The sequence below is a fragment of the Xenia sp. Carnegie-2017 genome, unplaced genomic scaffold (genome assembly GCF_021976095.1).
Source record: "Xenia sp. Carnegie-2017 unplaced genomic scaffold, XeniaSp_v1 HiC_scaffold_24, whole genome shotgun sequence".
Lineage (NCBI taxonomy): Eukaryota > Metazoa > Cnidaria > Anthozoa > Malacalcyonacea > Xeniidae > Xenia > Xenia sp. Carnegie-2017.
Window position 1 is genome coordinate 16,756,536 of NW_025813487.1, and position 26,660 is coordinate 16,783,195.

At 35.8% G+C, this 26,660-nt stretch overlaps 1 protein-coding gene across 1 annotated transcript; it reads right to left on the minus strand.

The window, feature by feature from the left end:
• Positions 1-854: 854 nt before the first annotated feature.
• LOC124450696 (talin-like) lies at positions 855-25,228 on the minus strand. The gene is given in 60 exon segments (XM_047001330.1): positions 855-1,396; positions 1,642-1,824; positions 1,928-1,990; positions 2,081-2,206; positions 2,312-2,436; positions 2,755-2,860; positions 2,951-3,055; positions 3,207-3,392; positions 3,543-3,659; positions 4,115-4,240; positions 4,405-4,588; positions 4,683-4,852; positions 5,021-5,287; positions 5,375-5,482; positions 5,891-6,037; positions 6,658-6,828; positions 7,538-7,639; positions 7,728-7,860; positions 8,026-8,207; positions 8,296-8,436; positions 8,549-8,710; positions 8,826-8,969; positions 9,688-9,900; positions 9,978-10,071; positions 10,217-10,356; positions 10,501-10,698; positions 11,079-11,198; positions 11,456-11,767; positions 11,880-12,008; positions 12,092-12,150; positions 12,153-12,224; positions 12,333-12,450; positions 12,513-12,626; positions 12,695-12,823; positions 12,899-13,030; positions 13,146-13,373; positions 14,411-14,680; positions 17,379-17,483; positions 17,653-17,815; positions 18,021-18,072; positions 18,154-18,262; positions 18,526-18,669; positions 19,016-19,193; positions 19,316-19,392; positions 19,567-19,668; positions 19,764-19,829; positions 21,546-21,635; positions 21,713-21,817; positions 21,913-21,976; positions 22,352-22,422; positions 23,152-23,208; positions 23,298-23,440; positions 23,580-23,694; positions 23,778-23,881; positions 24,011-24,065; positions 24,210-24,284; positions 24,359-24,453; positions 24,646-24,721; positions 25,143-25,165; positions 25,168-25,228. Coding segments are annotated over 60 exon segments (7,719 nt in total). The 5' UTR covers positions 25,202-25,228; the 3' UTR covers positions 855-1,156.
• Between the last annotated feature and the right edge of the window lie 1,432 nt (positions 25,229-26,660).

Below are 26,660 nucleotides of genomic sequence, written 5' to 3' on the forward strand. Positions count from 1 at the left end.
AAATACATGTTTAAAATCGTTTATCGTACTTGTTAACCCTATCATTATAAAAATAAAATGTTTCGGCGTGTTTGTCGGCTGGCATTAATAAGTACATTGACGCCCCGGCGCCAAATACGAGAACTGTTATTATCACAAAATTTAAGAATATAATCCACTCGGTACCCTCCTAAAAGACATGCCAAAATTATATAAATGAAATTTGACAAAAATCAATGGAGATATAACAAGATGACACACACAGCATGTGAGCGTTTGACTCACACCCACTGACATTGTAAAAACTTGTGAACCATCTCCAATACAGACATCATGTCGATGGGAAAATTGTAAAATTAGTTCACTGAACAACTGTTGTTACAGCTACATTATATAATATACATAAAGAACATGAACTACGATGAAAATCTAAAAGCAGGGACCGAAGTTGATAGAGTGTGACCTGGAATATAAAAAATACATTTAATCTCCTTAAATGGATAATATTTTCATCACTTGCTGGATAATTAACTCCGCGGGTGGTTAAGTAAAAACGGGCGCGTTTTCATCTTCATCAGAACATTTCATGCAGAAAAACAATAATTTATGATAATTTACAAGCTGCGCTTCGACAAAAGCCTTTCCTGTTACAAATCAAAAGGCAAAATTATAATTAAACATATAACTGACCGATAATGTTGAAACTTTCTTTCTCCATCAACATCATGCTAGTTTAAACCTCAAAAACATAGAAACGTTAAACAAAGAATGCCAATGTACATTTCATCAAAGGATACATTGAGGACACTTAGCTCAACATGAAGTCACGTGTCACGAAGTCACGTGTCACGTATCAAACAAAGAAAAACACAATGTTAAAAATGACAGCCTATTATTTCATTCCATTATCCTAAATAAGGAAAATTACAACTATATCGAAAGAGTAAGTATACTTATACACGGCAAATATTATTTCGAGTAATTTTCAAACCTATATACTAGAATATCATCTTCAACAAAAATGGTGAACTTTCTATGGAGGAATCCTAAAAGAGGATGATTTATATGCTATATTTCTCCTTATGTTATGTTCAAATTTGATATTTGTTATAAAAAATACCCTCATATTTTCAATCTTGAGAGGGGTATTTGGAAATTTGATATGATTACGAGAAGATCACGAAGAGTCATCATCGTCCTTGTATCTCGCCTGTCGTATTTGCATGAGTTTCTTACGAGCATCCTCAAGCTCCCTTTCTTTACGTAAGATCGCTTCTTGCGCCTGAATCTCCTGAGCAATTCCACCAACGAATTTCTGATTGATAACTACAGTAACGCTCTGTTCTTCAAACACTCTTGCATTTTGGGCTGCTCTCACGAGATCATCCGACGCCTTTCTCACAGCTTTACCCGCCGACTAAAAAATTCCAATTTCTTAGATGATCGGAATCAAAAATTATTCGAATTCTAACATTCGGGTCAGTATTACAAAATTCTGGAGAACAGAACCTCGTTCATTGAAGAGGATCGCCCACCATTGGATGTTGGGATCCGGTTTTATCGATTTTGAAAGAAATAGCAATTACTGATGGGTGCGTAAAGCTAATGATCAAAGAATTAAGATTCTGCTATTCGAGAGAACATAGCCAAAACAAAAATTACCTGCAACCGTTGCTGTCCTGCGCTGTTCGGATCAGCTTTGACACGACAGGCAAGTAAGAGTTGAGCTGTAGAGTTTGACACTTGTTGTGCTGAAGCTATCAATGTCTCTTGTGTCGCGTTACCTTGAACAGTCGCGTTCGCAGCTTCACAGAGTGAATTAACAGCTGTGGCGACAAGTCTTGCCTGGAAACAAGAAACGAATATTTAAAAAAAATATGTCGAAAGAACCACCAACATTAATGCCATTCATTGAAATACATAAAGTTCTTCAAAGACGAGTACATACCGCTGACACTAATCCTTGAGACCACTGCCCATCTTCATTTGGGTCACTACCAACTGAGCATACCTGTGCAAATGAAACATGTGAATAAGTTCAGTTATGAATGCTGGTGACAATGTTTTTCGATAGAACAAATAAAAAGGCGTTTTTATATACCGCGCCAGATGCAACAAGTTCCCGTTGTGCGGTGGCTGCAGACTTCACTAATGCACTTGTTGCAGCTGCAATTGCTTTGGCCGCTTCAAGAATCTGTTCTTCGAAAGCCAGAGACTCGTCAGCTTCCTACACAAAGATATTGTAAAAACTGATCAATTCAAGGATAATGCAAAACGAACAAACAACGTAAGAAAATGCAGTTGGTATTGTATTATTATATCATTTGCGTACTCTGGGTCTTTCTCTCGGTTTCAGTTCAGCTAATTTTCGCGCAGCCGCTTCAATAGCTGATGCAGCTCCAAGCAATTCATTTTCGGCAATGACGTTAGGATCCTCTGGATTCACCCAATCAGAACCTGATAAAAAAATTCAAAACTGCCATTTCGATACATAGTACAAACTCTTAACGAAAAGAAACCCACTAGAGATGTTAGTATTACACACGTTGTAATAAAACATGTTGAAAAAAAGTTAGGAGCCTCTGCTATTTGTAATATAAAACCAAAATACAAGATTAAAGTTGATTGCTAAATTACAAGATCTTTGTAAATACTAATTGATAAAATCAACCTTTTACTTTCAAATACTTGAACAAACTCACTCCAATAATTTGAAATCAAACACCTCAAAAAGACCTTGTCAAAAATCCTTCAACATTTCAAAAATAACTTCACCTTTGAGGGATTCTGCTGACTTTACTAAAGCACCAAGACAGTCGGCAACTCTTCTTGATGCAGCAACCAATCCTTGCTTCTTCTCAGGAGTTGGTTTTTGCAGTACCTTGTGAAAAGAAATTCCTCTCAGTATTACGGTTTACACTAATCGCAAATCTTAGACATCTTAAACACAATGTCAAGGTAGAAGGCTCACAATATGAACTTGAGCGAGCATTGAGTTAAACGCAGTTCCACTCTCTCGTCCAGCACCAATAACTACACCACGAACTTCATCATTTTCTGCCTTTGCTGCAGCAGCCTGGAAACAAGAAGAAACAACATTACACAACAAAGCAAACATTAAACACAAGAAAAATAAAGGTTGCTTGTGAACTACACCAGACTAAAGTTCTACTTAGAAACATGATATTTACAATCCATAAAATAAACTTCTATAATAAAAACCCTACCTTACAAATTGTCAGCATTTCTGTCACCGCTTTTCGTCCCATATTTGCTGCAGCGGCGATGTCCTCTTGATGGCCTGAATTACCTGCAGCCACGACTTTTGCTGTTGCCAAGGTAACAGGTTTTGTACTACGAATAAGATCCTCGGGTGTTGCCTGCGTGACGGCCATCGTGGGCGAGTTTAATACCTTCAAAAACAATGTTAAGTTTAGAGAGAAGCTTTTCACAGTGTTCACTGATCTCGAAATAAGAGTGGATGAAGCAACTAGCTTTTCAAAGTGTTCACTGATCTCGAAATAAGACTGGATGAAGCAACTATACGTCTGCGATCGACTTACGGCAACGCCTTGTTTAATGGCATCCATCGTTGAATCAAGAGCTCTTGCACCACGTGATGTTTTATCTTCGACACTTTTCACCGTCATTAATAAAGATGATACTTTTGAAATCATGTCCTACGTAGAGAGAGGGTATTTATATGAAACACACGTGACCCAAACAATGACCCATTAACTATCGATGACCCATCAATGATCCATCAATGATCTATAGATGACCCATCAATGATCCATCAATGACCTATAGATGAGCCATCAATGAGCCATCGATGACCCATCGATAACCCATCAATCATCCATCAATGACCTATAGATGAGCCATCAATGAGCCATCGATGATCCATCAATGATCCATCAATGACCTATCAATGATCCATCAATGATCCATAAATGACCCATCGATGATCCATCAATGATCCATAACTGATCAATCAATGATCCATCAATGACTCATCGATGATCCATCAATGATCCATCAATGACCCATCAATAGTCTAATAAATCTATTATTTGTCCATCAATCATTTGGGCATGCTCAAATAACATTCCTATACATATATTTATCAGCCAACCTTGGTTGAAGCCTTTAATTCCTCCCCAGTTCCTTCGCTTTGTTTCGACGCAGATGCATTTTTAGCACTGTCAAGCATGTTCACAAGACTTGACGCAACATCTTTAATGGCATTCAGCAACATGACCTTAAAAACAAAAATAAAACATGAGGCAATTGACCACAACTTGACAATTACACAATGTTTTCTTTCATACAAGAATTCAGGACAAAAAATGACAAGAGAAAACTTTTATTCCCACATAAAAAGCAGCGATTTTTTTCCAGCTTTAAAACGATGTTTATACTTACTTGTGCATTCGTATCATCGGGACCCAGTGCGGCTGCACCAAGTTTTACAACATCAGACAGTTGGTTTATACTTCCAACTGCAGATTGAGCAGCATTTGCCAAAACATCCTGCGAGGATTGTGCAGCGGGGACAAGTGCTTTAGTATCTTCGACCAAAGCTTTAGCCTTCGTAAGGATTTCCTCTCTGAAGTAACGCACAAAGTAAAATATTACAACAATGAACAAAGTCGATGAAAATAAAGATGTACAACATATCTCTGTTTACAATGATCGTTTACCTATGATCAGTGAATTTCTCGCCTTCATTTTCTGGATTCAATGTTCCGGCAGTAGCAAACATGACTGTAGTGTCCAGGTCACTAACAATACCCCGAATTGTTGCGCCCGCGTTGATACAAGCCTGCGTACCACGTGATCCAGACTGTAAGGCGGCGAGAATATGCGATATCTATAGAATACAAATTGAATGAATAAGGCAACGGTTCCGTTGGCAAAATTTTATTGCCAAAATTTATATTAAAGAAATCATTAATCAAAACATCCATTTAAACTTACAAAATTTAAAAAATATGCATTTCTTATATACTAGAACTATATTTAATCACAAGACATTCACCTTCTCTGCCACTTTTCTCGCGGCATCTGCAAGATCTCTCATTGAAATCGGATCGCGAGGATTAGCTTGCACATCACCACCATTTTGAACAAGTTTCATGCAGGACGCGCCAAGAGCCTGGACACCAACTTTTATTCTTTCTCCAATTTCAGGACTTGATGCTGTCTGTATTGCTCCCTGTGCATCATGAGTAAGTGTATTGTACAATCTAGAGACGTCCTTTCCAATAGGTCCAAGTTGTGTTGGATCAGTTCCAGCTCGACCAACCTTGAAAAAAATATAAGTGAAATAAAATGGAATCAATGGTTTATAACTGAGAATGGTTGTTAGTAGATTGCAGTAGATATTACAAACCATATCTTGGCCTTTTCGCGATAAATCTTTCATTGTTTTGGTCATTTTCTCTTGATAATGAACGAATGGTTTGAATTCTTCCGACTCTGGTAGCGCTCCTTGCACAGTCTGTGTTTAAGAACTTTAGTTAGTTCGTGTACTTTTTGCTAAATTAAAATGTTTTCTAAACGATCATGGTACAGGTTATGTCCCGCTCAAACATTATTGCCTCTAGATTTAGTTTATAATTTTTATAGATGGAAAGATTATTATATACAGAGAAATATCGGATGAATAAGATGGAGGGTACCATCTAAACAATCTTACCCGATTGGCTCGCAAATTAGCTCCTTGCCCAATATTAGCCGTGCTCTGTTCGAACTACAAATATTTTATTGATTGATTGTATTTGTCAATGATTAGTCGTTAGAATGATTATAGTTAGTAGCGTTATAGATCGAGAAAATCATCGTTAAAAATCATCAGTAAATCATCATCATAATCTATGATAAGTTTAAATCTATAAAAGTTCTCTACCTCGTTCATTGCTTTACTTATGGATTCAATCAAACCGGTGACAGCACCAGTTTCGCTGGCAGCTTCCTCTAATGTATCGGTAAGATCTTTCACGGCATCTTGCATGTTTTTCGCAGCATCGTCGACAGCGGGATGAGTACTCTTACTCTGACGAGAAAGAGGAGAGGCGTATTTATTATTTTTCAATTATTGAGTAAGTGCTCAAGCTATGTCAGTAACATATTGGGAAATTTTTTCGCTGCCCTATCTTGTTTCTACAACACAATGATAAAGATAGAAGAAACTGCCATCAAAAGTTCGTGAAGCCATAGCAGTTCACCGACTGTAACAATCCAATGCAGCGGTTAGGTCATATGCGACGATAAATAGAAGCTATTTATAAGTCCGTCTTTACTCTACTGTCCATCCTAATACAGTGTGTGTATTCTCCCCAATATCATAAGAAACTTTACACAAATGAAGCTTCGAACATGAAAAATCGCTGAACAAAGTTTTGGCTTAATAATCTAAATGAAAGTTAGAAAACCAAGCCATTCCACAGATCAAGTCGAAGTATGGCGTCATAACTGCAACACATCAAGCGACTATCAAAGCTAACATCTTTGGTGCGTTTTGATGTCAAAACTAGGTAAAATAATTTTTCCTTTATGAAACTTCATTTGCGTAAACTTTTGCCAGCTAACAATTTATATGGAAGATTTTTCAAAAATGCTCAGATATACGTTAATGTACTCCATTAACTTGGAAAAAACAGTTGATGTTGCTACCTTAGGATTACCACCGGCGTCTTTGACAGAATACAAGAGTTCTGTTGCGGATTCCGCGACAGTTTTTGTTTGATCCAATAAATCAGTCTGTTTTTCAGAATGAGGCATCTTGGACGCAGCAGCTATGGCTGCCTCAGCCAAGGGATCGACAAAGTTTGCTAATTTTGCTACCTGAAAAAAAAACATTGGCTTATAAATTAAATTATAATATAGTTTATAAAAAAAATCATCCTTTCTCTTACAAAACAACAATCTAAAATGTAGCACAAAACAAGTGCAGTTCTGACTCTTTCATTTTCATGTGAAAGTTAAATTCATGACGGCGGCCATATTTATGATACACCAACGTGGACGCATGCGCTCTAATATTCCAACATTCCGCTCGTTATACAATATTGCGCGTTCCGGAAAAGTATTGGGGGAAAGTGTTGATATAGAGCCGAGCATAACAATGGTTAGGACTGGGGGAAAGCGTTGATATAGAGCCGAGCATAACAATGGTTAGGACTGGGGGAAAGCTTGATATAGAGCCGAGCATAACAATGGTTAGGATTGGGGGAAAGCGTTGATATAGAGCCGAGCATAACAATGGTTAGGACTGGGGAAAGCGTTGATATAGAGCCGAGCATAACAATGGTTTTGAATTTTAAGTATTTGCTTTCTCATGTAAATTTTGAAATATTACCAAGAAAATATTTACGACTTCCATTATGTTCTCTTCTGAATTGTTTTATACATTTGAAAAGTACACTGCCTGGCTCCATCTTATACATGGACAGATCCATTGTATCATATACATATTTTCGGGAAGTTTTTACCTCCTTCAAACGTGTATCACGCATTAAAACCCATCAATAAACGATAAACTAATAATTCTTACCCGATGACCGATATTTTCTGGAGTATCTTTTGCGGCGCTAGCTAAAGGATTGATGGCGTCACCAATTTGAGCAACACTCTGTAGCATGCGGTCTTGAAATTCCTTCAAGAAAAAAAGACAACATAAATTTCAGTGAGAAACCGCTGACACATTTTACTATGTTAACAGGACAGTCGAGTGAAGCTCGTACCTTCAAAGTTCCCTCGGGATTGGGTTCAAGATTTTGACCGATCGCAGCCAACGAGGCTTGATCCAGTTTGTTGATGGAACGATTGATGTTTTCAATTGCTTCATCACATTCTTTTTGTCCGGGAGCATTTTCTCTGAAAGATTACAAAGAGTCGAAATCAAAGTAAAATAAGACTATTCTTGTCGACCGTCCACGATAAGTCCAATGGTTTTAACTTGGTAACAAGAGATCGAAAACCTTAAAAAAGATACGCGAGAAACGAAGATTGTTTTGCAGCTGTTTGAAATGCATTTCTTACTTGATGGTCTGAAGAAGTCTTTTCATGGCATCTGCAAGAGCTTTACCGTGTTGATTGAACAACGGCCAGATTGAGGAGTCGTTGCGATCCATTGCTAAGCTATTTGCTGAGTTCAGATAATTACTGCTTGATGTTACTAACGATCGACCAGACATGATAATAGGAACCTGAGTTGAACGCGCCTGAGAAAAAAAGAAAGGAATTGATTCAAACCCGTTTGCAGCTCCAGTGGAAACAAACATCAAAATAAAACAACGGTTTTGTTCATACCTCCTCACTAATCTTTGCTGGAACGGCAGCAAATTCAGGTGACGATGCATAGGTATTCAAATCGTCCACGCTGTCAATCAATGGTACAATGTGTTGAGCACAATCCTTACGATTTTCGCCGTTTGGTTCCTTTGCCAAAACCTGAAAATACAACGATATTATTATGTAAAGTATTTTACACTCTAAGATCGATGATATAAAAGTAGTGTTGGTGTAAATGAAGACGAATGTTGAATTTGTCGAAAGTCCTAACCTTGATCGACTTTACTAAATTGGCCGTGTTGTTCGCGATGTCTTTGGCGGCTTGAACAAAATGCTTCTTTGCAACAGGATTATTTGTTTTGGCTGACGCAGCTTTGCAAACATTACAGAGATTTGAGGTATGTTTGGCAACAGCCGTAGCAGATTGTAAAATCTACAAGTGAAAACAGTGGAAAAACGGGAATTCGTAATTAACGACATACAACTTTAGACACACAACGTAGACACACAAGTCACGATGCTTGAAAATTCTATCATGAAGTACCCACCTGTTGTTGATCACTTGCAGGGTTGAGTAAATCATCGCAGGCTTTTTGTATGTCCTCTCGAGCCCGTTGAAATTGATTGGCATCAACTAAACCTGGCTTTCCTGCGACACTTGAAGGATCTGATATAGCAACAAGATAAGCGGCCTGTACAACATAAAAAGAAAGTGTTCTTTACCTTCGGAGACAAACAAATATTAGAAGTATTTAGTGTCGATTGGATTAACTACGACTAGTAAACAAAAGTTTCAAATGTTAGAAATATTTAAAGTCGATTGAATGAACTACGACTAGTAAACTAAAGTTTCAAATATTAGAAATATTTAGTGTCGATTGAATGAACTACGACTAGTAAACAAAAGTTTCAAATATTAGAAATATTTAGTGTCGCTTGAATGAACTACGACTAGTAAACCGAAGTTTCAAATATTAGAAATATTTAGTGTCGATTGAATGAACAACGACTAGTAAACAAAAGTTTCAAATATTAGAAATATTTAGTGTCGATTGAATGAACAACGACTAGTAAACAAAAGCTTCAAATCTTAGAAATATTTAGTGTCGATTGAATGAACTACGACTAGTAAACAAAAGTTTCAAATATTAGAAATGTTTAGTGTCGATTGAATGAACTACGACTAGTAAACAAAAGTTTCAAATATTAGAAATGTTTAGTGTCGATTGAATGAACTACGACTAGTAAACAAAAGTTTCAAATATTAGAAATGTTTAGTGTCGATTGAATGAACTACGACTAGTAAATAGTTTAAAACAATATAAAATGTGATGTGTGTATTAAATTGAAGTCATTGACGTCAAATTTCGTTTATGTGAAATATCTTACATAGCTACAAGATGACTTTACCTGTGAAGCGGCCTCAGTAAGTTTAATAACAGCATCAGCAACTTTCTTGATGGCATCATCAAATGCAGACATATCTCCTTTCTTTGCGTTGCCAGATACATCAGTCATACCATCACGAAGAGACTTGGAATTCTCACTAACAGCATCGAGACAATCAAAGAATGAATAGTCGTTGACAGGTTCAACAGGATTCTCAAGAAGATTGGAAACGGCCTAGAAAACCATTCAACAACAATTCATATCATGAGCTTCAGATGAAACACGAAGCACAGTGTCTAAATGAAGTAAACCTGGATGTTTCGAAGGGCACTTTCGCATTCTTTCTGTCCTGGGGCTGCAGTCATTGCGGTGTTTAATAAATTGTTGATGCTATCAGTAACAGCTCTGAAATAAAACAAAAATAGATTTTTATCACTAGATACAGACATAAATACGCACAACTAAAACCAAGGCTACTTAAACAAATAAAAAATCATCATTAAATCAATAATTTATTGAAAAAACCAAAAGCGTCAAGGTTTCGTCGGACCTTGCAGCTCCTGCTAAAAGATTCTTGGAATTTGGAGCGTTGGGATCGGCAGCCAATGATTTAGCGGCGAGAAGCAGTTTACTTGAGGCAGTGGATGTATTTTTTAAACTACGAACCAATGCCGACTTTGTTTCCTCGTCCTTAAAACACACAAGTGCGCACAGTGAATAAACAATGTTTAAAGATAATATTTAACAACGAAAGTAAAAAAAAACATCAATTATTGAATTATTCATTTGAAGATCACTACAGGAGCTTACGTAGTCATTGAAAGATTGTCTCACCGTAGTTTGACCTGCCAGTTTCATACTGGGGGTCATAAGATCTTCAAAAGATTTGGAGTATTTTTGCGATGATACGGCAAGTTCGTTTGATGACCCACGTGAAGCTTGCACAAGTTCACTTGCAGCCAGATTCAGCAAAGCACCAGATTCATTAACTTTATCTTGTAGTTGTTGGTAATTCTCGTCGCTGTCAGGGAACTTTAAAAAAAAAGATTAAGATGATTGATGTTCAAGTCTGGGAAAAATAGTTTGGTTATTTTATCAAACGTTTCCTTGTGTTTTTCACCAGTGTGGTGGTAAACTGTGATGGTAAGAAAATTTAATGTACATGAGAAACCAAAAATTTGGTCGCAGAGAAACCAAATGTTTTCAAATAAATTTCAAAACATTTAATGCATCAAAACCGTATCACTTTTCCCCATACAAGCTCACTTCGTTTAACATAGTAAAAAAGTGACAGAAAACAAAGATTTTGCTGTTTCCCAAAGCTTCAAACAAAGGGAAAAAGTTTATGCAAAAAGAAAAAGCAAAGTGCATAATGAAAATACAATGCAAGTTTAAAACCAACAAAAACATACGTCTTCAGCTGCAAGAAGCTCACTAGCTTTTGAAACTCTCTGAATCGCTTCATCGACATCTTTCTGACCAGGAAGACAATTGATGCAATTCTTCAGAGCCTGAGATACATCTTTTGCCACCTGATTACAAGAAAAAATTATATCGCAGCGTTCTGATCATGCATCCATAAAAAAAAATGTGATGCACCACACTTAAACTTTATTTCGTGGTCGATTAAGAAGAGCTTGTATTCAGCACTATAGGTCCTACTTCTTACTGCTCATGTTCTATGTAATATATGCTATATCATCCCGTTCTAGTTAATCATCAAACTATACTTAAAATACCTATTCAAACCATGCATGATACTTAAGGTTTTTCTTCAATCTATACATACTTTTCCCAATCTCTCTTGATTGTTGGGATCGTTTGGATTGCTGGTCGCTTTTTTTGCTTCTTCCAACAACTTAGCTGAAGCTAACATAACTTCTCTAGCAGCATTAATTATATTCTTTTGATCATTCTTGTCATCGAAAGCGGCCGATACGCCTCGGACAGCATCGGTAAGAACGCGGAGAGCGTTCGCCGTATCTCGTGCAGCAATACCAGTGTAGTTCTCGTTCGCTTGAGCTGCAGCGGTCAAAAGTTGAGCCATTGAAGAGCCAACAGTCTTTGATGTTGCTCCCAGTTCTAAGGAGCTGCTTTCCAACTAAAGATTGGAAGAAATGGACAACAGGAATGAGACAAACTTCAGCTGTACGTATGTACAAAGCTATAAAAAGAAGCCTAAATGAAAATGTTATAAACATAAAGTTACAAACCGACTCTCCAGGTAAGGGGAGAAGTTTTCCTTCGTCAGCAGACTTCTCAAGAGCCTCTAAGTCGTCAGCAAGAGACTTCACATTTTCCAAAGCGCTGTCAATTTCAATCGATCCACAAGCCTCCGCAGCCTACACACACAAAAACAAAACATGCACGTTTTGAAAGAAAACATAATCAGACAAACACAACAAAAAGTCGTTCGCTCGTTTACCTTATTTGCTGCATCCCTAAGTTCTGCAAGTGATGCAGCAGTTCCTTTAGCAAAGGTACCAGTTGAGTGCTTGCCACTGGATCACTAATCGTAGGTAAGGAAGCTTTGCTGCTGCAACAAGCTTTGTACCCGGCTGCAGTGAAAATAGAAAAGAGTATAATTGAAATGATCCTTCATGTACGAAGAATTGATATAAAAATCTCTCAGCGCATAAAACAATGCACTGCATTAGGAATTTTACGTACGGGAATGAAGTCTTTCGACGTATTGATGAGATTGAGTTGCGCAGTTGGATTATTTGGGTTGTTCATGCTATCTTGAATAGTTTGGTTCAGTTTCTCCACGTGTTCCTGTACAGGCTACACAAAAACATGAAACAATTCACGTTTGTCCTTATTCATTATTGTCACTGATCTCTTACCTTCAATTGATCCTGGAGCAATTGCTGAGATGTTGGATTACGATTGGCTGGAGATGTACGATCAGCAGCGGTCAGTAGTTGTGTCGTCATCGCTGATGCTTGTTTTGCAGCATCCTGTCAAAATAAACAGTTTATGACTTAGAGATGAATAAACCTAAAATAAACTGCCAGTAAAAATTAACCTCTAAACGTTTAATCAATTTCTTCTTCAATGCGTTATTTGCAGCAGCGTCAGTAGCTAAACGAATATCGGCAGCAGCTTCACGCAGTCTTTGCTGTTCTTTCGCATCATTTGGATTTCTTGCAGCACCCTAAATATTCACAATTATTTACAGTTAAACGTCGCGAATAGCGATTTCTTGAAGTACAGTTTAGCTAAAATTAACCTTTGCTGCTTCAACCATCTTTGCGGTCGCGTCAGCAAGATTTTTTGCCGCTGCGAGCAATCGTTTCTGCAGGTCAGCGTCTTCTTCACCTTCAGCTTGAGCTTTGATACCATTGACGAGAAAGGACATGGCCTAAAAGGTAGCAAACACGTGCAAAAAAAAACAATAAAAAGGAAAGTCATGAAGAAACTCACACATACATCATCTCTACAATCATTTCAGAAATAATCATCGAGAAGTTATTTACCTGAGCCAAAACTTTAGCTTGTTTTACCATCTCTCCAGCATTTCCCATGCTGTTAAACATACGATCTGTTGCATTCAAGATATCATCACAAGCATCATCATATTCACCAACGTTGCGGTCATTCTTTGATCCCTCTTGAACTTTTTTCAAAAGGTTGTTTAATGCATCACGAACGCCTTTCGCTGCGTTTGCCAGATCATTCAATAAATTAGGATCCGATGAAGCGTCCTAATGCAAAAATGTACCAATACAAATGTTAATTAATAACTGAATGAAAAACAAATGCTAATTAATAACTGAATTAAGAACAAATGCTACTTAATAACTGAATTAAGAACAAATGCTACTTAATAACTGAATTAAGAACAAATGCTAATTAATAACTGAATTAAGAACAAATGCTAATTAATAACTGAATTAAGAACAAATGCTAATTAATAACTGAATTAAGAACAAATTCTAATTAATAACTGAATTAAGAACAAATGCTAATTAATAACTGAATTAAGAACAAATGCTAATTAATAACTGAATTAAGAACAAATGCTAATTAATAACTGAATTAAGAACAAATGCTACTTAATAACTGAATTAAGAACAAATGCTACTTAATAACTGAATTAAGAACAAATGCTGAATTAAGAACAAATTAATTAATAACTGAATTAAGAACAAATTCTAATTAATAACTGAATTAAGAACAAATGCTAATTAATAACTGAATTAAGAACAAATTCTAATTAATAACTGAATTAAGAACTATTACGTTATTATTTTTGCCATTTACATGGTAATTACGATTTTCAAAACAATTTTTAATTCACATTTGTTCATTTTTAATTTATATACGCGTTTAATTCGTTCGAAATTTACCGATGTAAAATCAAAATAGTAACTTGCTTTGTCTCAAAATTTCACGCAATATTATAGTCATGTGTTTGGGTTTTTCTGTGAACTTTCTTTAATTTAAACTTTCAAAAATACAATTACGCTCGTACTGTATTGAGTATTTTAATAAAGAGAAATTAATATTCAATCATGTATCGCGTGAATGAGTATGAGCTAGCTATTTTGTGTGAAAAAACTATTCAGCCCCAAGCCTTATTTAAGCCCCCTCCAAACACACCTCTAATTGAATAATTTCAGGTAAAATAAACCACCAGTGAGGCCAAAAAGAGCCAAGAGGCCAAAAGTAAATACGATAATTTACTTTTGCATACCGTAGTTATTTTAAGGAAATTTGAGCGACTGAACATCCAACTCACTTTGCAAGCTCCTTCAGTTCCTTCGACAGCTTTTGACACGAGCTTAGCAGCTTCGACCACTTGATCTTTACACAGCTGTGAATTGATAGAAGGTGCCAACACTTTGGTACACGCCACAAGCTGTGATGTTGTCATGGCAGTATCTTTGGCCGAGCCAATCACTTGGCTTTGTAGGGTGACGTCATCACACTTGCTCGCAATCGCTTTTGCTTTGAGAACAAGAGCGGCGGTGGCGTTAGCAACAGCTTGAGCTAAAGCAAGCAACATTTCCTGAATAGAGGAAGAAAAATATCATGTTACAAAATGCAAAAGATAACTTTCAAATTGTTTTATATCATAAAAACAAAATGCGTACGCTGGTTGGTCTATAGCTGAGTTTGCATTAAAGTGGTTATATCACGAATTTTAGCCCCCCTTTTTTATGAGCTTAATTGAAAATTTGGATTATTTGAAGAACTATGACATGTCGCTGGACTTAAACAGATAAATATAAGTTGCTTAATTTTGCCTCCAAAGTCGGGTACTATTTGCGAATTTTTTACGACGCCATATTGATACTTGTGACGTAGATAGTTGAACACGTCTGTTTCCGTCAATATAATATTATATTATAGAAGGTGATTTTGTTGTCGTTTTTCTTGTCTTAAAAACAAATAATGACAGTATTTTTAATAAAATATTAAAAAACAAGTTGTCCGGAAAGTATGGCCTCAAATCAGTGTTCAGATAATTCGAATTCGATGTCTGAATGCGTATCTGATTCGAGCTCGGAATCCGTGGGTTATGTCGAGCATTTAAACGACTTCGCATATGACGATGAACCGCTAGCAGGAGATGGTGATGAAGTGCATACTCCAGATGATCCCGATGGAATTCTCCCTGCGACATTAGAACAACGAAGTGATGGCGTAATTCCACTTGGTGAATGGTAAGTTGTTGTTTTCTCCTGTATGTAATATACATAAAGTTACTTTATAAACCAGAATGCTCCCACGTTTCAGGTGTAATTGTCAATGCTGTCATACCGATTTGTTAGAAGGCGCATTAGAGTACAGATGCTGTAAGGAAATTGGACCAGCTTTGCAGAAAATGACATTCGATGGCAGCATTGAGAAAATATCATGCATAACACAGCATGCCAAATTTGGGCCTTTAGTTCATGAGGCTGTCCTTGAAAACGTCGGGCCACTATTGAGAGATAGGAATGGACGTGCTTATCGCCGCCAAGCATCACAATCATTAAATATGTAAGATTGTAATTGTATGAGAAACAATGTTATAATCAACATTGTTTCATCAACAATAATTAGTCCAACCTTTTTATTTACTTCAGGTACTTGAGAGCTGTGGCATACAGATGGTTGATGCGATGGTTTTGTGGGTCCATGGGATGGGAGAATACTCGGCCTTTACCTGCTTGTGTTTACCACTTTATTCGGAAAGCATATCCAAGTGGTAACACAACAGGTTACATACCATCAAAGGGGCGATGATGGAATAGTCTTTTAACTTGTGCACTGTAGAGAATGTTGACCTTCTTTGCTGAGTTTGGAATGGTCAGGAAATATGCCTAGATGAAAACCAAATAGGAGATACATGGATGCACTATATAAGTTGACATGCAGTTTAATGCTTTGAAACAAGAGTAAACAATAAAAACAAATTGGTGCAACTACTGAGAGGTTAAGCTGAAAGAATTAAATGAAAGAATATCTTTTCTTCAATGTCAGTCTGGGAAAAAAGACAAAAGAAAAAATATATGGAATTAAATCATAGCATAAATGTAAAAAAGGGAAAATAGCAAGCCGTTCAAATGGCGAATCGTTTGCTTCCCCAGTGCATACTTAAACATGCTCAGCTTCATCACTAGTAGATGATACTTCGTCATTGAGAGAACATGTTTCCTTCAGCGATGGCTTATGGAGAGTATGTCGAATAATCTACAAAACTTATATCGAATTTACATATGACAAAAGAAAAATTAACATAAACAAGCGTAAACTTACTTGTCTTCGCTTTCAATCGGTTATTTCGTCTTGTAATGGTTCAGGAATCCCAGCCACGTCAATGGTTGGGATAGCATGTTTCTTCAACCTTTTGAGCTTGACTTACACGCTCAAATTAAGGGCAAAACAAGAATCTTCAAAATGCGCAGAACACAGACACGAGGTAGAGGAAGCCTCAAAACCCGGTCTATGTTTACGCACAAAATTTACCATTTTCTATGTCTTTGCGGCTCTGTTTCTTTTTTAGGAAACAGATGCATCGACATTCCTTCGGTTTTTGAATCATTGGCGCAACTAATTTGCTTAGGTCCGCCAGCAACACAGCGTTTTCCTCCGCGTTTCTTATTAAGATTACTAGTAGAATACGCCATGTTGATATATGTGTTCAACTTTCTACGTCACAAGTCATTAGCATACCGATCAAAAAGTTCGCAAAAAAAAATGCTGAAAATCGTGACTTTGAACGTCCGTAAAATCACTTTCACCAATCCAATTTCAATTATAATTGCAGATTTAAAATCACTGAAACAAGGTCTTTCAATTTAGCTAATAAAAAAGGGGGGCTAAAATTCGTGATATAACCACTTTAACCTGTGCAAACTAATCTGAGCTAAATCAATTAAATCAATCAAAGAGACTTTGCAAATCAACACGTTTGTGTTGAATTTTATCTGTTTTGCATAATTGTTCTTTTATTTAAAAAATAAAAGATGTTTTTCGTGTTTGCTCTGGCTTATGTAAACTTGGAGAAGTTTGTGAGAACTTTGTAGAAGGCGCAGAACCTCCACTTTTGATCTCAAGCTTGCACTGATCTGTTCACGAGTTCGACGAAAGTCCCCACGTTTGGCATAAGCTTGTGCAAACACAGTAAATATCGTTTATTTCTTAATTAAATCTTCAGCTATCTAATTTGCAACGCAATACAAATATAATGTGTGATTAAATATCCAGAAGTGGGTTACCTGTATTCCCGCGTCAACTTCTTGTTCACCTCCCATCGCATTCAAGACGCTCGCTCCAGCTGTTCCGATTTCACCAGCAGCTTCAAGTAACTTCTGACGGTTTTCCTAAATATTGACGCAACATGAATCAGGAACTAGCAAATAAGACGGTAAAAAAGAGTACCACTTTTTAAAATAGCTAAAAACACATAATACAACGAGAAACAAGAATTTACCGTGATTGTTTTTTGTGTTTTATACGAAAAAGAAACAAAAATATTACTTATTTCCTTACGTTATCAGGAGAGACGGGACTTCCCTGAGCAGATTTAAGAAGATTCAAGAAAGCATCGGCCAAATTTTTAGCAGCATCTTGGAGTCTATTGCTATCATCTTCATCGTCCATAAGGGCAGCGATCATTTGAACTCGTCGAGTCAACACATCCAAATTTGAAGCTCTTCACAATGAATGAACAGACGATACGTATGTATAAAAAAACTACATAAACTATTAACTCTATTCCCACCCCAGCCCCTACGTACTGAGAAAGATTTCAATGTACCATAAAACAATAAAAATTTCATTTGAAACAATCTCGTGCAAAGAGCGAAGAAATGAGGATGGTAAAAATACAACGCTATTCACAGACAGTTATAACTTACATTGTGTCAACAGCAGCACTAGCCTTGTTGTAATCTGTTTCTTCTGGTTCTCCTGCAAGAAAATATATTTTTTTCATCGTGAGGAAAACCCTTCTCTTACTATAAACAGACGATGCTATTTATAAGTACAAACCGGATGTTAATGTGACAATCGATGCAGTAGAAGCCGACAGGGCAGCGAGACGATTTGAAACATTCTGCCGATTGGCGTCAAGATTGTTTTGCTTCCATTTACGAGAATGCTACAGAATTAAAACCTTTGTTAACCATAATAAAAAGGTTGAAAATGTGCACCAGTAATCTACTGTTCAAAAGATGTTTTTAAGTAATAATATTCGATAAGTGGAATATGTACAAACATCATTTAAAAACTTTTTTTTTGTAAGAGAAAATTTGCAATCATCCGAGTCGGCGTGAAATACAGTCATCTCAAAAATTCACTAAGTTTGCAGATTTCCTTAAACCATGAAGCATTTGCATTAGAGAAAACCGCTGATCAACTTACTGGATCATCTCCTATAGCAGGCACCTCTGCTGATTTTTCCAACTCGTCACGTGCAGATCTCACAGAATTCAGTCCTTGGCTCACGTGACCAAAGAAAGCTTGTTGTGCAGTTGCTGGTTTATGAATCTTCGGTTGTACACCAGTCTACACACAGGATAAAAATGTCACGTGATTTATCTTCATAGAGAACATGGATACGTCACAAACACTGTCATTGTTGTTGGCTTATGATAAGCGCTTTAATTTTAATTCATTATTTCACTGTCCTAAGTTGATCATGTTCAAATCATTAAACTAAATATAACTGGAATGCTACCCTCCGTCAAAACTTGAAGCAAGCAATTTAACTAGTCCCAGTCTTTCCACACACGGCCCAAAGAAAGTTCACCCTCAAATTTGGCTTCGTGTAAGTACAGGTACGTTTATCTTAAAATGGCATTCCAGTTATATTTTCATTCCAAAGGTTCAAATAAACTAATGAATATCTTACTTGCGCCTGATGAGCTGCAATCCCTTGTCCAGAGTTCACACGATATTGTTCAGATGGAATTTGTCCTGTATCAAACTGAGTTGCTCCTTGTCCACCATTTCTTAAGATTCCAGGCAAAGCAACCGAGCCTGCTTCTGCATGACCGTGTCTGCTTGATTGCCGTTCGAGAATCGTTCCCCTAAATTCGAAATTCGTTTAAAACAGGAACATTCCATACTCTTCTTTAAAATACCAAATATTTGTGCCTACATCACATGTTGACATGAAAGGTATTATCAAGGTAAATAAAACAAGACAAACTTTGAAGGAGTGACAGAATCCTCCAACATCGTGGATTCCTCATCAATATCCATATCATAGCCATCGTTACCACGTTTCTACATGAGAAAGTCGATAGAATGAGAGACAAAATACAGAGTAAGTTAATACGAACTACATCCTGAGCTTGAGATTATAAAACATCGTTCCTTGTTGAGATTTATTCGGAGTCGTTAAAAACAACACAACGGGAATAATGAACACAAGCAAACCCTTTGTATCCTTTTACAAACCTTTTTAAGAATGATATCAATGTAACCAGCAATGAGTTGAGATATTTTTTCGCCTTCGTGTGTTTGAACGGAGTAATAAGATTCGGTGTAGTCGCCAAAATCCTGAACAGAATACGACACGCGTGATATTACCATAGAAACTGTAAATTCATTTAAAGATCTTAGAGAACGTTTAAAGAACAAACAAACGTACATACCAAAGTAAAACTATTTGGCGAGGCAGCCCATCTCCTCACGGTAGTAAGTGGCCATGTTTTGAGGATCTAAAATTGCATAAGACAGAAGTAAGATTAATTACGAAAAACAAGAAAAGCAACGATATTGGCGCAACTAGTTGTATATTGAGGTTAGGTACATTGGTGTACGTGGGTATTTATTAAGATACATTGGTGTACGTGGGTATTTATTAAGATACATTGGTGTACGTGGTTATTTATTAAGATACATTGGTGTACGTGAGTATTTATTAAGATACATTAGTGTACGTGGGTATTTATTAAGATACATTAGTGTACGTGGGTATTTATTAAGATACATTGGTGTACGTGAGTATTTAAGATACATTGGTGTACGTGGGTATTTATTAAGATACATTAGTGTACGTGGGTATTTATTAAGATACATTGGTGTACGTGGGTATTTATTAAGATACATTGGTACGTGGGTATTCATTAAGATACATTAGTGTACGTGGGTATTTATTAAGATACATTGGTGTACGTGGGTATTTATTAAGATACATTAGTGTACGTGGTTATTTATTAAGATACATTGGTGTACGTGGTTATTTATTAAGATACATTGGTGTACGTGGATATTTATTAAGATACATTGGTGTACGTGGGTATTTATTAAGATACATTGGTGTACGTGGGTATTTATTAAGATACATTGGTGTACGTATTAATTAAGATACATTGGTGTACGTGGTTATTTATTAAGATACATTGGTGTACGTGAGTATTTATTAAGATACATTAGTGTACGTGGGTATTTATTAAGATACATTGGTGTACGTGGTTATTTATTAAGATACATTGGTGTACGTGGGTATTTATTAAGATACATTGGTGTACGTGGATATTTATTAAGATACATTGGTGTACGTGGTTATTTATTAAGATACATTGGTGTACGTGGATATTTATTAAGATACATTGGTGTACGTGGTTATTTATTAAGATACATTGGTGTACGTGGATATTTATTAAGATACATTGGTGTACGTGGATATTTATTAAGATACATTGGTGTACGTGAGTATTTATTAAGATACATTAGTGTACGTGGGTATTAATTAAGATACATTGGTGTACGTGAGTATTTATTAAGATACATTAGTGTACGTAGGTATTTATTAAGATACATTGGTGTACGTAGGTATTTATTAAGATACATTGGTGTACGTGTGTATTTATTAAGATACATTGGTGTACGTGTATTTATTAAGATACATTGGTGTTATTTATTAAGATACATTGGTGTACGTGGGTATTTATTAAGATACATTGGTGTACGTGAGTATTTATTAAGATACATTGGTGTACGTGAGTATTTATTAAGATACATTGGTGTACGTGAGTATTTATTAAGATACATTAGTGTACGTAGGTATTTATTAAGATACATTGGTGTACGTAGGTATTTATTAAGATACATTGGTGTACGTGAGTATTTATTAAGATACATTGGTGTACGTGTGTATTTATTAAGATACATTGGTGTACGTGGGTATTTATTAAGATACATTGGTGTACGTGGGTATTTATTAAGATACATTAGTGTACGTGGGTATTTATTAAGATACATTAGTGTACGTATTTATTAAGATACATTAGTGTACGTATTTATTAAGATACATTGGTGTACGTAGGTATTTATTAAGATACATTAGTGTACGTGGGTATTCATTAAGATACATTAGTGTACGTGGGTATTTATTAAGATACATTGGTCTACGCAAATATAAGAGGATATACCTCTTTTGTCTTTTCATCAACTCTTAAAACACTTTCTTTTGTGATACCAAGCAGTCGAGGAACGAGCTTATTTTTTCCTTTCATCTTTTCCTGTTTTATTCAGCAAACATTGTCATTGTATAAATCTTTCAACGAAAATTTCTTTATAAAGCTTCGCTATAGCTTACCTTTACTAAGAAAAATGTTATTCCGTATGTTTTCAAGCTGCGACACAGTTGTACATATTTGAATTTGGCTTGAAGTTCATCTAAACCATGACATTTCTTGTGTTCCTAAATGTGAGAAAACAAAACAAAACAAATTATAATAAATGATTTTCATTATAAACACGGTGAAGATGCAGGCCACATTATTACGCTGAACATACCTCTTTAATTTTCTTGTCAATACCTTTTGATTTACCGTACTCCTTTGGTAACACTTCTTTGACTCTGTAATGAAATATTTCATTTATCGGCGAATAATAGTGGTAATGAACGTGAAAATTGAGTTGATTTTAATGGTAAATAAGAGAGAGAGAGATGCTGCCCGTCGAATCGACGATGGCTGTCTGCAACTGTCATCCGTAATGATGGACTTTTGATTGCAGACTGCATGCACAGTGAGAAGAGCATGGTTGTGCAGGCCATGTTCTATTGGCTTGGCCACGCGGTTCCATCTTCAGTGGCACAAATGATCGCGACGACTGTGAAACTACGCGGTTGCAGGGAGAGGCCGTCGACACAGTTAATCCGTGAGCGTCCTTTGCTGGCGTTTTTCCCGTTACACCAATGGTAAATAAGGGATAGCATTATTTACAAACTCACTCAATTTTTCCTGATTTGTAGAACTTTTCCTCATAATCTCCGAATTGAAGTTGAATCTGCAGCGCTGCAAGCTAAATAAAGGAATTGTTCGCAATAAAAATTGCAGTTATTCCAGAGGGATCAACGTGTCCACAGAAGCGGGTGTTCAGAGTAGAGGATTGAAATCTCTGTCACAAAGAGGTTTTTACTCTGAGACATTACATCACTTGAGTTCATATGCAAACATAAGGTATCAAGAAACTGAACAGTTTGTAAAACGACGCTGAAGACATCGCCGCGAAAGCTATACAAAAATCTTTAGCGAAATAGGTAGTTGGACTTCCAATGTTTTATCTGATTGAAAAATTGTCGCAAATAATAACGATTTTAGAGTGAGAATTGTGTCACCAAGAAGCACTTTCGAAATAGCTTCCTCGTAAAAATGCAGTTAAAAACATAGGGTTGTAAACATGGCAAATGTTGTTCAAGGTACGTAAAAAAGTTTCCAGAAGTTGTGATAAAAGCGTACGCGAACGCTATTCATCCCAATAGCGAAATTTTTTTCGTTTTTTCTTATGAACAAATGTGAGCTTAAATCAATGCAAACATTAATTGAAAGTCTGACTAAAGTTTTTGCAATTCGTGCACGCTGGCAAATCAGTGATGTTTTCCTAACTGTTCAGTTTGTTTTGATACACCATGAAATATAATCTCTTCAAGTGATTAAACCTTCCTCTTTACTTTCATAGCCACATGCCTCAAGACCTCTGATACACGACATCTTAGTAGGAGGATTTTAGAAAAAACAAACAAACGAATACCTGGGCAGCTTCTTCTTGGTTACAAGGATGGCTACCTTTGATAATGCCATCACGACACTGAAGATAAAACATCACAACATAAAAAATATATAAATCGACAAAGAAAAAGTTTTGATATTGCTAACAAAGTAAAACATAACAGTCACCTGCACATATAAAAGATTAAGTTGAACAGGGTCTTTTATGTCGACATTTTGATCAGAGTAGAAGAATTTCCTCTTGAGTAGCAATGAGTGAGATTCGTCAATACCCTGTTCACGTAAAGTCTTGTCCAAATCAAGCCATTGAACTAAGAAATACGTAAGACATATCAACCAATTAATTGTCATGAAACACACAAACTTTTTAACAGATTCATTTTTAATTTTTGACCACTTACAAAAAGTTATAATCAATTTCAACATAAATGTCAGTCTATAATTTATTACCTTCATCATCTGTGTGTAACTTCTTTCTCATTTCATCCATCTTACGTTGATCACGTTCTTCAATTCTATTTAAAGTTGAGCCCTCCTTCGTAGATTGTATTGTCCCTTGCTTATCCTACATTAAACAGAATGTCTTTTCAGCTTTCTCTTATGCTAGAAAAAGAGAAAATCCATAAAAACATTAAAATATACACCCACTTTTTTTAAAGTTCCCCTGCTTAATGTAGCTGTCTTGAATTCTTCACTTTCATCATCAGCCTTCTCATAGATAACCAATGAAAATTCTTCAGAATTGCCAACACCTGAAAAACAAAAAGTCAGGAAGTCGGGATTTTAATTAACTCAAATCACACACTTCTTTTGAACAGCAAGACATCTTATATTGATAATTCTTTAATTCAAAAAACAGCTAACGTGACAAGTGATCTTACCCATTTTATGGCAAGCTGACTGCAAAATATCACCAACAGTTTTACTGTCATCAATCTAAAAAATTAGAAGTACGAGCATAAATAGTAATGTCACATACTGTGATTGGTTAAAAACATATACTCACGAGCTGTGATTGGTTAAAAACATTAATAAGAAACTCATTTACAATGCCGATGACGACTGCAGATAACAAATTACCTGAACTGTTTTTACAGCACCATCCATGGTATAAACTTTCAAAAGACGAATCTTACTCTTATACAGCAGCATGTCCTGAAACACATTTCACAAAAATAATAAATTCACATCAACTTTCAATGTTCATGCTTATCTTCAACATAACATACACCGCTTGAAAGTGGGTAGAAGTTCAAGGGTCTTGATGGTTCCAACCATCTTCCACGATCATTTTCTTCTTCCAAAAACAAACCATAGTTTGTTCCTATTGAAAAAATTAAACAGAAATTCCAATACAAAGAACATTGAGGCATAAAGTTGACAATTGAATTTGATAATCTTTAATATTTTGACAATAATAATTAAACCTAAAAACTTATACAAAGGAACACATGTTTTTCCATTATAAGTTTTTAATTCCTCTTCTCACCAATGTTAACATAAATGCTTCACTTACGTTCGCCTTCCGTAGCTTGAGGTACTTTTTCATCAATAATCCTCAACGCATCCTGAACCAATATAGTTGGTTCAAACTAAAAATATGATCAAAGCATAGTTTTTTTTTAATTAATTGTAGAAGTAGAATTTTACTAATTTACTTAAGTTGGTTCAGACATTTTAAAAGTGAAACCTAAGTTTCTTATGTCAATATAATCAATTTCCTTCGCAATAAACATAAGCATCCTAAAGCATGCTCACTTTTTTTAAGTATCATTTTCTCATCAATTGATTGTTTCATTAAAACTTGTATTGACCTTTCAATGTTTAAAAATTACAAGACATTTTAACAATTAAACTTTGATAAATTTCTAGTTATAAAGGTCACCATGATCAATGCGATTGAAAAGAAACATTCAAGTTTCTAAACCATGAAAGGAGTCAACCCACTGAGTTATTTTGTAAACCAAGCACAAAAGCACAAATATACATGACAAAACTGTTTAAAATTCCTACCTGTAGAGTTTTTGTGGTTTTTGTTTCACCAAATTCACTTTCAGTGAAAGGGCTGCCATATTTTTAAAACAGCTGATAGGATTGCACTAATGAAAAGGAAAACATCTTTTAATGTGGTAATGGTATAATGCAAGAAAATTGACCATTCTTAATTAGATCTTTTTATTCTCCTAATTTCATAACAAGACTTGAATATCGATACAACAGGCATATTTCCACTAAAGACAAGCTGAATTTGAATGACAGATAAGCTGGAAGTATTATGATAAATTCATCAAATGGGTTTCACAAGACACACCACAAGGAAAACTATAAGTGATAAAATAATCATACAGGACTTCTAGCTTCTATAAAAGATCAATAAAATCACTGACATAATGAAATAATACTAAACGAAACAGTACAAAATCAAATCATAAATAAAAGCATAATTGCGACTGTTAACAGGTAAAGATAACTACATTCAGAAATTTTGGAAATTATAAACTTGGACTTAAAGAAACTTTTTGAAAGTAATATAAAATCAAACGAAAATTATTTATGGTGAAAACTCGATCATTGAGCATTTAAGGCAAGCCAAAACACACATTCATTTACGACATATAAACCAAGCGAAAATAATTGATAATTTCAAATTTTATAGCTTCCCTACACAAACGTCGCTATTACAATCACAACAATAAAGATTGGAGTATGAAAATAGACAAACAACGCTGATTTTTCACAATAAAAAGCACAGCATTCTTTCTAGAATCATTCAAACTATCCAAAACATGTTAAATAAGATCATAAAGACAGGATTAATTGAAGCGTTGTTTGAGGACAACTTGAAAATCTGACAAGAACGAGCGTCTGTCACTATCAATAAATAAGTTGTACTTTTGTTTACACGGAGAAACATTTTCAAATTCCAACATCATTCACAGACGACAAAGCACATTTAAAACAGACAGACAGACAGACAGAAAATTTCTCGAAGAATAGTTGTCGCACCATTAGAAAAAGGATATCTCATCCGACTTTCGGTTTAATTTCGACAATCTGTTTAGTATATTTCGCTTACCTGTTTAAGCGGTGTCGATTAACGATCAGTAATGCTAGATAATATAAGACAGAGTATTCAAAAAACGACTATAATATTCTACAACTTGTAATATTCAACGATTTCTAGTATATATCTCCAAGAGACCAACTCCCTCGACTCTCACGACTCAAATTTTCACGTCGATATATTGTATTCCACGTCGACTTCAATATGCAGTGGACTAAGTACTACAATACTATGAATACTATATTACGAGCGCATACCGGCATTTCCCGAACATTGTCACGTCGTAATAACTATTCCGCGTTGCAAACAAAGAGTACTTCCCTCTAAATCATCAGTGAAACGTCACCGGCGCTCTCGGCTTAGAAACATGATAAACACCCTTCCTATGCGGTAGTGGGGTATGTTTTACAATTATCATATTAAAATTTCAGATCGAATATCGAAGCAGAGGGTTCAGGAATGCATAC